The sequence below is a fragment of the Callithrix jacchus genome, chromosome 11, assembly GCF_049354715.1.
Source record: "Callithrix jacchus isolate 240 chromosome 11, calJac240_pri, whole genome shotgun sequence".
Lineage (NCBI taxonomy): Eukaryota > Metazoa > Chordata > Mammalia > Primates > Cebidae > Callithrix > Callithrix jacchus.
The window spans coordinates 91587179-91599573 of record NC_133512.1 but is presented as its reverse complement, the minus strand read 5'-3'; the positions used below and the strand labels follow the sequence as shown (position 1 = coordinate 91599573).

General features: G+C 45.2%; 1 protein-coding gene and 1 pseudogene across 10 annotated transcripts in view; one reads left to right on the top strand and one right to left on the bottom strand.

Moving 5' to 3' along the window:
* Positions 1-529: 529 nt before the first annotated feature.
* On the bottom strand, positions 530-1320 carry LOC108592979 (putative transmembrane protein RNF32-DT; annotated as a pseudogene).
* A 15-nt stretch (positions 1321-1335) lies between these two features.
* RNF32 (ring finger protein 32) overlaps positions 1336-12395 on the top strand; it is a 40068-nt gene continuing 29008 nt past the window's right edge. For 5 of the 10 annotated variants that reach the window (XR_013524122.1, XM_009002765.5, XM_078343364.1 and 2 more), the window contains exons 1-3: positions 1336-1472; positions 4446-4534; positions 5122-5380. Coding sequence is in view for 8 of the 10 variants with exons in the window: in XM_009002765.5 (XP_009001013.1) it covers positions 4520-4534; positions 5122-5380 (274 nt within the window). In the remaining 2 variants the exon portion in view is untranslated. The other 5 variants (XR_013524123.1, XM_009002766.5, XM_054237513.2 and 2 more) reach the window with 3 other exon arrangements.

The following is a 12395-nucleotide window of genomic DNA, read 5'->3' as shown; positions in this document are numbered from 1 at the left end:
CAATTTCCAGTCTAAGTTGGTAATTTCTTTAGACCTTGCTTTCGAGGAAGTTTTGTTTTTTGTCTGTTTTTTAAAAAAGATTACTTGCATTTGTATATTTTCTTTGTACTTTCAGCCGAATTTCTTCTAATTAAAGTACAACGTAAGTTGAACCAACACAATAAAGTCAAGTCATTTTAAGAAAATAAAAAACAAACCTACTGATTTCTGCTTCTGGCCACGAGTGTGAGGGACCAGGTTTAAGTTCTTAAACAACTACAAAAATCAGACCAAAAAATACAGGTTTCCAGGCACCGGACGACAGGGAGTGCAGGGCTGGGATCCTTAAGCCAGGAAGCCGCGAGCCAGGAGTTTCCAGGCCACAACCCAACGGAAGGGCAGCAGAGGACACAGAGTGAGGGTTCCAGGGGCCAACACGCAATCCGAGGGAAGCCCTTCGTGGAGCGCTGGAGCTCGGAGCGGCCTTCCCGAGCAGGTGCAGCGAGGAAACACCCGACGCCGGGGTGAGCCCCAAGCTCACCGGAGCAAGGAAGAGTTCCGGCTCGAGACAGCCCCTGGGAGCAACAGCACAGTATTCGGGGCGTCGGGTAAAGCGCCCGAAGGCTCCGCTCAGGAGCGTGAACGCCACCGCCCGCTGCAAGCCTGAAGAGGAACGTGCTGCCTCGAGTCGCTCCGATGTGTCACACACGCGGTCCTTCGCGTAGGGAGCAGGAAAAAGCCAGCGGGCCACGCAGGGCTCCCCGGGGACTGCAACCAAACGCAAACGGCCAGGCCCACGAAGCAGGAAACGCAAAGGGATCCACAGCAAGGGGCCAGGAGTCACCCACTACGCCAGGCCGTCGGCGCCCACGCAGGGGTGGGGACCGCGCTTCCGCGAGCCAGGACGCCTGAGCAGCGCTGGGGAATCCAGGGATCCCCCAGAAAACTGCCCTCGACTAACAGCACCGCAAAGGGGCCGTGCGCTCGAGACCCTGGGGCGAGAACGACCACAGTCAGGCGGGGAAACAACCGGGGCGCAGGCCCAGGGGGACGGGCGGCTGAGGAGCGGGGCTGCGCCCACAAAGCCGCCAGGGGCTGCGAACTACAGCGATGCAGGCGCGGGCTTGGCCTGCACTACACGAGACCCGGGCGCCTGCACGCCCCTGCGCGTCAGCCAGCGGCTCTCAAACGCCCCGCCACGCGATCCCCAAAGACGCCCGCGGCGCAAGCCTCGAAGGGCACGCACCTGCGTCTAGGCGGTGACGCCATGCGCGGGGCGGGGCAGGGCGGGGGCGGGGCAGTGAGCCTGCGCAGTGTGGGCCGGGCGGAGCTGGCGAGCATGCGCAATACGGGGCCAAGCGGGACTGGCGAGCAAGCGCGAGGGGAGCGAGAGCAGAGGCGGGCGTCGCTATGGCAACGGCGAGCGGCCGCGGAGTTGCCAGAGGGAGCTGGGGCGGACGTCCCTGGGTTCCCGTGTTCCCGGCAGAGTCGAGGCATGCGGAGGCTTGGAGGCGCGGGCGGAAAGGAGGCGGCCTGCGGGGCGGGCTGGGTGCGTGGATTCGGGGTGGGGGCCGCTCGCAGCCCCGCTTTCGCCTCCTCCGAGCCGGGCCATTGGCCGGGGCTGTGAGGCGAGGCCGGGTCTCGCCGCAGCGCATGGCCTCCTCGGGGGCCTCGGGGTCCCTGTTAGTTCCCACAGCTCCTCCTACCTGAGGGGCGCGAATTCACGGCAGCCTAAAGCCTTAGAGCAGTGATCTCACGTCGGTAACATTAGAACCCAGTAAGACCCGCCGCCATCAGGGGACCCAGGTGCGGATGGGGTCGGCTCTCAGGGGAGTCGGAGCCTCTCACCCGCGCTTCGGGCGGGTTTGGAATCTCAGGAAAAGGCCAGCGGCGTTCACAAGGCAGGACATGACAGCAGGACCCTGTGTGGAATTGCATCTTTACACCTTGGGCTTGGGTCTCGTGTGTTTTTATTGAGACTGTTTAATACGCTGTGGTCACTCGCTTTGGCACCCCAGTGGCCGTTTTTGCCACCGAGCTCTGCCTCGTGAGCGTTTAATACTGGGATTTACAAAGCAGCGTATTCCTGTTCATCTTAGCTTTCAATACTGGGCAAGGGTTACGTGTCTGACCCTGCCGGTGCCACGGGCTCGTTGTATATTGAATCACCTGGTATTTGGTTTTCTCGTGTATAAACTGGAGTTGGACTAGATACTTGAAGCGTTTTCAATATCTTTAAAATCTGAATTTTAAACTCTAAAACATAATAATACGGTAGGACTTTAAAAGAGTACAGGTTTTAAAAGCTCTTACCCTGATATGAATGACAGTGGCCTACCGTGTAAAACTTGAGATTAAATTGCAGGCTGCAGATATGGCTGGACCGTATGATGCAAACTGTATCTTCTGCCAGGTGACAGGCGTTTTGGAATCAGGAACTTGGAAAAATCTGGCAGTGATCTTTCAGTATTTTAAATTCTTTCCACCATCTCTCCAAGTTCAGTGGTCTGGATGAGATATGGGGTGAAACTTCTTTCAGACATCTCTTGATGCCAGCATTGAAGGGGGAACAGGAAAGGGTCGCAGTAAGAACCATCACCAAAGCCTCTGCAGGACTTGAGCAGCGACTGACGCTTTTACTCCTAACCCTGGACATCTCAGAGATTTGGTTCCACTGTGTTTTAAAACCTTAGTGGGTTTGTTCTTTCAGTTGGAGTAATTTAATACAAGTGTTAGTCCTTAGAAATGGAGTTTGGATTAATTTCTGTTTTTACAGTTGGGCCCTCAATACAGTAAGTTCTCACTTAACATCATCCGTAGGTTCTTGGAAACTGGGGCTTTAAGCCATGCGGTGTATAAGGAAACCAGTATCATCATAGGCTAATTGATACATAGGCTAATTGACATAAAGAGGTAAGTTCCTACAGCACGTTCCTGGTCACAAAAACATCACCAAACTTCTAAATAACGACCAAAGCACTTCTGTATGAAACACTGAAATACGTGTGAGCTCTACATGCACTGAAGAAAGTAAGATCCTTATCCGATTTCTGGTGAATCGGCGAGTGACAGGGTCGTGGAGGTGCTGCCTTAAATCAAGGATAATGTTGGCCTGGCCAAAGCTCTGAAGCGCCTCCCGCCATGCAATTCACACAAACCACTTCTCAGTTGACCACGTGCTTTCCTCCTGCAGTGGGTGCATCTGTGTGGTTACCGTGTGCTTTACGAATTTTTATTTGATAGTAATTTGTATCATTCCATTCATTTTCCAACCTGTTTATTCCAGTTCAGGGTGGCAGGGAGCCGAGCCCATCCGGGCAGCTTAGGAACAAGGCAGGGAACAGCCCTGGAGAGGAGGGCATCCCGTGGCAGGGCATGGGATGCACTCACACACTCAGACAGGGACAGGCCAGTGAGCCTCACGTGCATGGCTTTGGGATATGGGAGGAACCCGGGACACCTGGAGAAAATGCACAGCACGTAGAGAATGTGTAAACTCCACACAGACAGTGGCACCTGCTGAGGACCAATTTTTTTCCTCATCAACGTTGTAACAAAACATTAGAAGAAACAGTGTTATTCGAGGGCCTGCTATGCCAGTTCCTAGATTATTTGAATAACTTTCTCCTCATTAGAGTGTTTTGAACACATCTGTCTTCATAAAATATACCATGTCCAAAATTTAAAAGGGCCAATTCCAAATTATTCTACCAGCTTTGAAGGGATTGAAGCAAGAATAACAAGGTCTGTTCTATGTGAAAAGACCTATTTTAGATACTTCAAAGGTCATCTCATTAATCCTCACGGCCTCACTGCAAAGCCAGTACAATTGCACTTGGTTTATAGATGAGGAGCCTGGGGCTCAGTTGTGGTAAGTATCTTGGGCAGCAAAGTGGTAGCGTTCAACTGGAGCTCACGTTGGTCTGTCCACATATTCTGTGTCTGTGTTTTGGACAGACTGAAGTTAGCCAGTGTTCCTCTTGTGTTCCAGTTTCTTCATTGTTCCCTTTTTCCCCAAAATAAGCATATCATGCTGATTTCCAGCCTGCCAGTGCTTTCCTCCTACCTGTAGTGTGACATGTTCATTTCCCTCTGTACCTTTCAAATGCCATTTTAACTGTTATCTCTTTAGGAGGTTTTTCGTTTACAAGTCTCCAGTGCTAGCCTGAGATTTTACAGTACTTACGTATCATCTATTAATGGATTGATTAATAGTAACCACTTGTATTAATGTGTTCTCAACATCTCAGGAGTGAACTATTTGAGGACAGGGATGAGTCAAAGTGTAACTGATTTGAGTTCACCCCCTTCCTCCAGAACCAAAATGTGTAGCTTAGTGCCACCCTGTAGCAGGCATTCCCACTGCTGCATTATCAGTCAGGTTGTTCTACAGATCGTTCTCACAGACTTCATGAAAGGTTTGGATGCACTGTAACTTTGACTTTCTGTTGACCATGTTTTTTCAGCAGAAGAATAGAAGGAATGTGATATGATGTGATGATAGAATTTGTGATAGCCAGGCAGCAACTTCTGATGCGGCATGTTAAAACATAAGGTACCCTATTTTTTTTTTAAACATACACATTATTTGACTCATGAAACATATTTTAATTCGGCTGTTTGAGAGTATAAAAAATAGTTTGCAAACCCTGCTTGAACTAGGAATTGTTAGCAGGAATGGGTAATGCCAAGTGTGGCATGGGCCAGTGGACAGGTTGATGGGAAAAACAGTCTCTGGTGATATTTACTGCAGGCATCTCTTAGCTGTTTGGTGATTTTTTATTCTGCCTAGGAAATTACTCAGTTTTCACAAGAGTCTCCTTAGTAGTGGCCTGGAGTCTAACTTAATTATAGTGAAGCAGCATGAATTTGTTCAGGCATGCACAGGTTTATAGGTCATAATGAATTTATGCATATTATAATTAAGGCTTTAGTAATTAAGTGAAAAGATATTCCTGTTTTGTTAACGTAAATGCTGAGACAAGAGTCTGCTCCCACTTATGTAACAATGAGTCAAGCATTCCTTGCTATTTGATTTGGTCATATATGCCATCAAGGTTGAGTACTGAAACCTTGTAATACCTTCTAAGTGATACATTACATTAATATTCCTCTAAATATGACTTATTTCTTACTTTCTAGGGTCACTCATCTAAGAAAGATAACTTGGCAATGAATGCAGTTGCTTTGCAAGATCACATTTTACATGATCTTCACCTTCGAAATCTTTCACTCGCAGATCATTCTAAGACACGAGTACAAAAGAAAGAGAGCACATCTCTAAAAAGAGACGCAAAGGCAAGAGTAGATACTGGACTTAAAAAAACTGCACAGTGCCCCAAACTAGAAGATTCAGAAAAAGAATATGTTCTTGATCCCAAACCGCCACCGCTGACTCTGGGTAAGCTGATGTCATTCATCTTCTGGCTGATCAGAGCTTCAGAGTCTATTGAGGTCAATAGTATAATTGTTTATGTTACAGAAATAATTTACCCTAATTTATAATTGTACAGAAAAGTGTGTGTGTATTGAAGGTATCACATGTTGAAGCTTAAAAACGATGGGTTCATTACAGCAAGAGACTAAAGATGGTGATGTCAGTAGGATAACAAGTGACAGTGGGAGGCCAGAGATAGCTACTGATTCCCATGAATAAGAATAAATCTGAGTAAATCAGTGATGGAAAAGAAAACTCCCTTCTAGTAGAATGACTACGACTCATAGAGATAATAGACAGGAGACAAAATCACCTTTGGCAAACATCACAGTAATTATCATCATTGCTGAAATTTGGAATGAGAAAAATTATGTCCAGACACAGAACATTGAGGTAGCCTCAGTTTCTTCATAGATGCAAGTACATGGCAGGGAGAAAAACAGTAACTTCACAGTTATTTCAACTGTACATGGTAGCACTTGGCAAGCAGCACCTGAACCAAGTAATCCCAGTTAGCTCAGCAGTCATGCACAGGCCAGCATCATGTGCCTCCTGCTGAAAGGTGCAATGTCACTTCTGTAGCATTCTTACCAAAATGCATATCTAAATTTAATCATGAGGAAACCTCAGACCAACCCAAGTGAAAGACTTCCTGTAATCCCAACACTTTGGGAGGCCGAGGCAGGTGGATCACGAGGTCAAGAGATCGAGACCATCCTGGTCAACAAGGTGAAACCCCGTCTCTACTAAAAATACAAAAATTAGCTGGGCACGGTGGTGTGTGCCTGTAATCCCAGCTACTCAGGAGGCTGAGGCAGGAGAATTGCCTAAACCCAGGAGGTGGAGGTTGTGGTGAGCCGAGATCGCGCCATTGCACTCCAGCCTGGGTAACAAGAGCGAAACTGTCTCAAAAAAAAAAAAAAAAAAAAAAGACTTCCACACAGTTCCCAGCTAGTACTCTTCAAAAGTGTCAAGTCAACAGAAGCAAATGGAGACCTAGAAACTGTTCCAGATTATAGACTAAAGGAACATGGCAGCTGCAAGTGCAATTTGTGATCCTGGATCAGATCCTAGTCCAGAGAAAAAGACATCAGTGTGACAGAGAATCATGTCTGCAGAAGGCATGCAGGCTAATTGATAGATGATATCAACATTAATTTTGTGGTTTTGATCTTTGCACTAGGGTTATATAAAAGGTTAACATTTGGGTTAAGAACATAGGATAATTCTTTTCTTCTTACAAGTATGCATATTTATTTGGAATGAGACCAAAACTTGCAACAAATTAGGAATTTCAAAAAAGATGAAAAATATCCCAAATAAAAATCAATAAAAATAGCATAATATTTTATGTTAATTCACTTCCTGAAATATGTCTATAATACTTTTTCTGTCTCCTTTGTTTTCTAGGCACTTTAATATATTTTCATGTGACAATAATTCTGTAATGGCATTTTCTATAGAAGTCAGCTTTACCTCCATCATAACTGATTGAACTTCTTTCCTTATAATAGGTGAGATACACATAGCATGCAACTTCACACACATTCTTACTGTGTACAGTATTGCTACAGGTTTGTGCCTATAAATAAAGGCATGTAAACCAATTCCATTTCTTTTAATTAATGAAAGAAAGGAAGTGTGTTATGAACTTAATTGTAAATGCTGTATTTAAGTATATTAAAAAGAAATGTATTCTCTCACTGTCCTGGAGGCCAGAAGCCCAAAGTGGCACTGTTGGCAGGGTTCTACGGGATAATCCTTCCTCACCTTTCCCTGGTGCTTCCTGGCATTGCTTGGCTTCACTCCAATCTCTGCCTCTGATGTCACTCCAGTCTCTGCCTCTGCCTTCTCTATGTGCGATTGTGCCCTCCCTCTCCCCTTATAAGGATACCATTCATTGGATGTAGGGCCAACCTTAAACCAATATGACCTCATCTTAACTACATCTGCAAAGAGCCTATTTCCAAATAAGGCCAACGTTCTGAGGTTTCAGGTGAACATGAATTTTGAGGTGACACTATTCAACCCAGTACATCAAGAATGCCCGTGATGGGGAGAGCTTCCATCTAGATTAGGCATCAATGAGACAGAATCCTTCGCTTACATTTGTGGTCTGGAAGACTTTTTCACAGCTTCAGTCTAAGTACTTTTCATACTTTGTCTCTCATCCACTACTCACATGTATTACTGTGGTGATAGGCACCAGAGCTCCAGTTGATAGCTCAGTGTGGCTAAGCTATGGTTTGAATGTTTGTCACCTTCAAAGCTCATGCTGAAATTTCAATTTTTTTTTTTTGAGACAGTCTCACTCTGTTGCCTAGGCTGGAGTGCAGTGGCACGATCTCGGCTCACTGCAACCTCTGCCTTCTAGGTTCAAGCGATTCTCCTGCCTCAGCCTCCCAAATAGCTGGAATTACAGGTGTGTGCCACCACACTCAGATCATTTTTGTATTTTTAGTAGAGACGGGGTTTCACCACGTTGGCCACGCTGGTCTCAAACTCCTGACCTCAGGTAATCCACCCGCCTCAGCTTCCCAAAGTGGTGGGATTACAGGTGTGAGCCCCCACACCTGGCCTGTTTTTTTTTTGTTTGTTTGCTTGCTTGCTTGCTTGCTTTTTGTATATGTTTCTTCTTTTTTATTTATTTTTATTTCAGTAGCTTTTGTGGTACAAGTGGTTTTTGGTTACATGGATGAATTACATAGTGGTGAACTCTGACATTTTAGTGCACCTGTCACTGGAATAATATACCTTGTACCTAACGTGCAGTTTTTAAAAATCCCAACCCCTTCTGCCCTCCCACTTCTGAGTCTCATGTCCATCGTACGACTCTGTGCGCCTTCGCATACCCGAAGCTCAGCCCCCACTTAGAAGTGAGAACATACAGCATGAGTTACTTCGCTTGGAATAAAGACCTCCCGCTTCATCCAAGTTGCTGCAAAAGACATTTTTCATTCATTTTCGTGGCCGAGTAGCATTCCATGCTGTATATACACCACATCTTTATCCGCTCATGGATTCATGGCACTTAGGTTGGTTCCATATCTTTGCAATTGTGAACTGGGCTGCAGTAAACATGTGTGTGTGTCTTTTTCATAGAATGACTTCTTTTCCTTTGGGTAGACACTCAGTAGTGGGATTGCTGGATCGAGGGATAGATGTCCTTGTACTTCTTCAAGGAATCTGCATACCGTTTTCCACAGAGCTTGTACTAATTTACGTTCCCACCAGCGGTGTTTAAGTGTGTGCCTTTCAGCACATCGACACCAACATCTGTTGCTTTTTGACCTTTAGTAATGGGCATCTTGCAGGAATAAGGTGGCATCTCATTGTGGTTTAATTTGCATCTCCCTCATGACTGACGCTGTGCCTTTTTTCATGTTTGTTGACCATCTGTTTATCGTTTTTTGAGAAATGTCTGTTTGTGTCATTTGCCTTCTTTTTGATGGATTATTTGGTTTTTTTTCTTGCTGATTTGTTTGAGCTCCACATAGATTCTGGATACTAGTCCTTTGTTGAGAATTCTTCATACTGTTTTTACAGCCTTTTGTAAATCTGAAATTATTTTTAAACTGAAATTATTAACTGAAATTTAACTCACTCTGTGCCCAAGCTGGAGTGCAGTGGCACAATCTCAGTTCACGGCATCCTCCACTTCCTGGGTTCAAGTGATTCTCCTGCCTCAGCCTCCCTAGTAGCTATGGGCACGTACCACCATGCCTTACTAATTTTTTGTATTTTTAGCAGAGATGGCTTTTCACCATGTTGGCCAGGCTGGTCTTGAACTCCTGACTTCGTGATCTACCCACCTTGGCCTCCAAAAGTGCTGGAATTACAGGGGTGACCCACTGGGCCTGGTCCCAGAAATATGATTTTTTAATGATGGGCATGGAAAATAGGTTTGGTTGAGGACAGCATGTCCTAGTGCAGGTCAGATGGATCTGGAGGTGCTGGAAGGCCTGCATGTTGGAGTCGCACAAGGTGGAGTGCATCTGTCCCCACTGCAACGGCAAAGGAGATGTTTGATGCTATCTTCCTTTGAACTTCTGCTAACAAGCTCGCTGTCTTCCAGAAAATGGTGTGGCTCAAGAACATGTTGAGACTTGGAATAATGTCATACAGCAGTTTAGTGAAGATCGTCTGTTGTGCCTGTGTAGTGTATGTAGATGACCAAATAGTTTCATCATAATCAACCTTAAGAATTTTTATCAGGAAAAATTTAAATTAGGTAGCAAGAAGAACTTCTCAATCTGGAAAAGAAGTAAAATTATTTAGGAAAATAAATGAGACATTTTTTCAGGACCGCTTTATGGAAAAAAAAATCCTGATTGTGCATATTAGTTACTAATGACATTAAATCATAGGCTATAACTACTATTTAATATAGTGGAATATTATGTATAATATTCCACTTGGATTTCTGTCTTTTCTTGCTGATTTACTGGAGTTCTGTACATATTCTACCTAGTAATCTCTTGTTGATTTAGCCATTGAAAGTATCTTTTATCATCTTTTAAATTATATCTGTGATTTTATATTGAGTACAGTTTTCATTCTGATCAATGTTAAATCCACTGGGTTCTTTTTCTGTTCTATTGCTGTTTGGGGGAGATAAGATATCTGTCAGCATTCTGAGAGTGCAAAGATTCTCCTACATTTTCTTTATTCACCTTTAACCTTTTACATGTGGATCTCGCCAGTTTGTTCTGTTTATGACACTGGGAAAATCAATGGGTATAAAAACGTGTTCTTTTCATTCTTTTTGAGGCTTCTGCTTCTATGTCACTATCATACTGTTTTGATTATGGTCTTGTAATAGGTCTTAACAGCTGGTAGGAAAAGACCTTTCCTCTTTTTTTTCCTCTTAAACTACCTCATTTTCTACATAAAATTCTGCTGGGCATTTTTTTCTAATCAGATTTGTAGATGGAGGATATACCATATTTACAGTGCTATCATCTGATCCACAAATGTGGTATCTCACACCATTTAGGTCTTTTTGTCTCCAACTCCCAGGGGTTTTCTGAGTAACTCAGTTGATCTCTGCAGTGATTGTTAATTGTCTGTCTGTGCCTTTCCACTTTTATGCCCCTTCTTTGTTTTCCCCCGCTTTTTTTAATCTGGCCGGGATCTCCTGAGCTGCGGTGAATACAAGTAGTAATACGGAGCATTTCTGTCTTGTTCCCAAGCCCAACAGGTTTTATGTCCCTGCTTACGTGATGTTTGCCCTTTATTGTTCTGTTTTGTGTTACTTGTTTGTTGGCCTTTATCTATAGAATCTCCCTTTTAGCAAGTTGCTAGACGTTTTTAAACTCACTAACAGGTGTACTCGTTTAGATGCTTTTTTTCCACAGCTTTTTAGATGAGAACGTTTGTTGTGGGTTTTCTCCTTCGGTTTGTTCATGCCATGCATTATAGCTCTGATGTTGACTCCCATGCATAGCTTGAATAAACCCTACTCGCCCACGGTGCTTTTCAGATTCACTGTTGCATTCTGATCACTAATTCTCATTCCGGATGTTTGACATTTAACCATGGATTCCCTTGGACTATGGACTGTTCTTGTCCTTTTCTGGTTTTATTATCAAAGCCATAGAAGCTTCACCAAATAAGCTGGGCAGTGTTCCCCCTTTTTCAGTATTCTGGAACAGGAAATAGGGGTGTTCCTTAAAAGTCTGGGGTGACTCACTTGTAAAATCATCTGTGCCTGAGGCTCTTTTTTTCCTTTAAGTGGGATGAGGAGAGGTGATGGGTTGGGATGCATTTGGCTGCAGGTGTAGAAGCAACATGCTGAAAGGGACGTAAACCCGAACGGTGTGTGTCATTGTTCACCATGCTTCTGGTTGGTGGCTTATTAATGTGTGCCAGGACCAGCCTCCTTCTGGTGCTGCCTGGGAGGTGCTGCTCCATGCATGCATGGACACAGGGGGTGCCCCAGGGTCAGTCCTCAGGGACAAGGGACATGCAGGAAAGGCAAGGGTGAGAGCTCCTGACAGCCCTTCCTTCCACTTCACCTGAGATGGTGACATGCCCCTTGATAGTCTAAAAATTGGCAAAGGGTAGCAAACTTCCCTGACATGCTTAGATCCATCAAGAGTCCTCTGTGGGGCTAAGCCCATTCCACCAATGTGCAGTGTGGTTCTGCAGGCAAGATGGGCACTAGACATGCTATTGATTTTAAACATTATTGCACTGTGGCCAGAGAACACAGCAGTTCGGTGAAATCTGTCGATACTGTTAGGTACCTGTTCTCCCCACCATTCTAAGGTCTTGATTATTTTATAAATGCAAGACCAGGTTTGCATGATGGGGGAGATGTGGATGCTCGAAGTGGAGGCACTTGGCACTGGCCACAGCAGAGTCTGGAGTGTACAGCAAGCGCCGACCCAAGTCTAAGAGGAGGGGTGGCACCAGGGGCCCTGTCTCTCCCTGCTCCCACACCTTGAGCCAAAGGCAGAGAACAGGCCTGAAGCACACCCCTCCTCCGCAGCCTCAGTTTCTTCAGTCTTACTGACACTGCGTTTCTCTGCAGGTCAAGTGCTTTCTCACCAACGGCCATCTGCACATCCTTTCCCTCCATCTAGAAAGCCTCCCCCTTCACCTGCTGCTTAGTCTTCACCCTGCGGGTCTCCATTTAATGCCACTTTGGTCAGGTAACCTTCCCTGGGGTCACAGCTCCTGATCCAAACCCCATGCATCCTGCATGCAATTCTCCATAGCGCTCATCACACTCGCAGCTGCTTAATTCTTATCAGAAGATCCAGGGGCATAGTTTTAGAAGTGAAATTGTTCTGTGAGGTTAATAACAGAAAGCGTAGCATTCCCCTGGCCCATTTTGGACATTACTCTATGACAGCCACTTTGGTTTGTTTTTCTGGTATTTTTTATTTATTTATTAATTTTAGAAGGAGTCTTGTTCTATTGCCTGGGCTGCAGTGCAGCGGTGTGATCTCAGCTCACTGCAACCTCTGCCTCC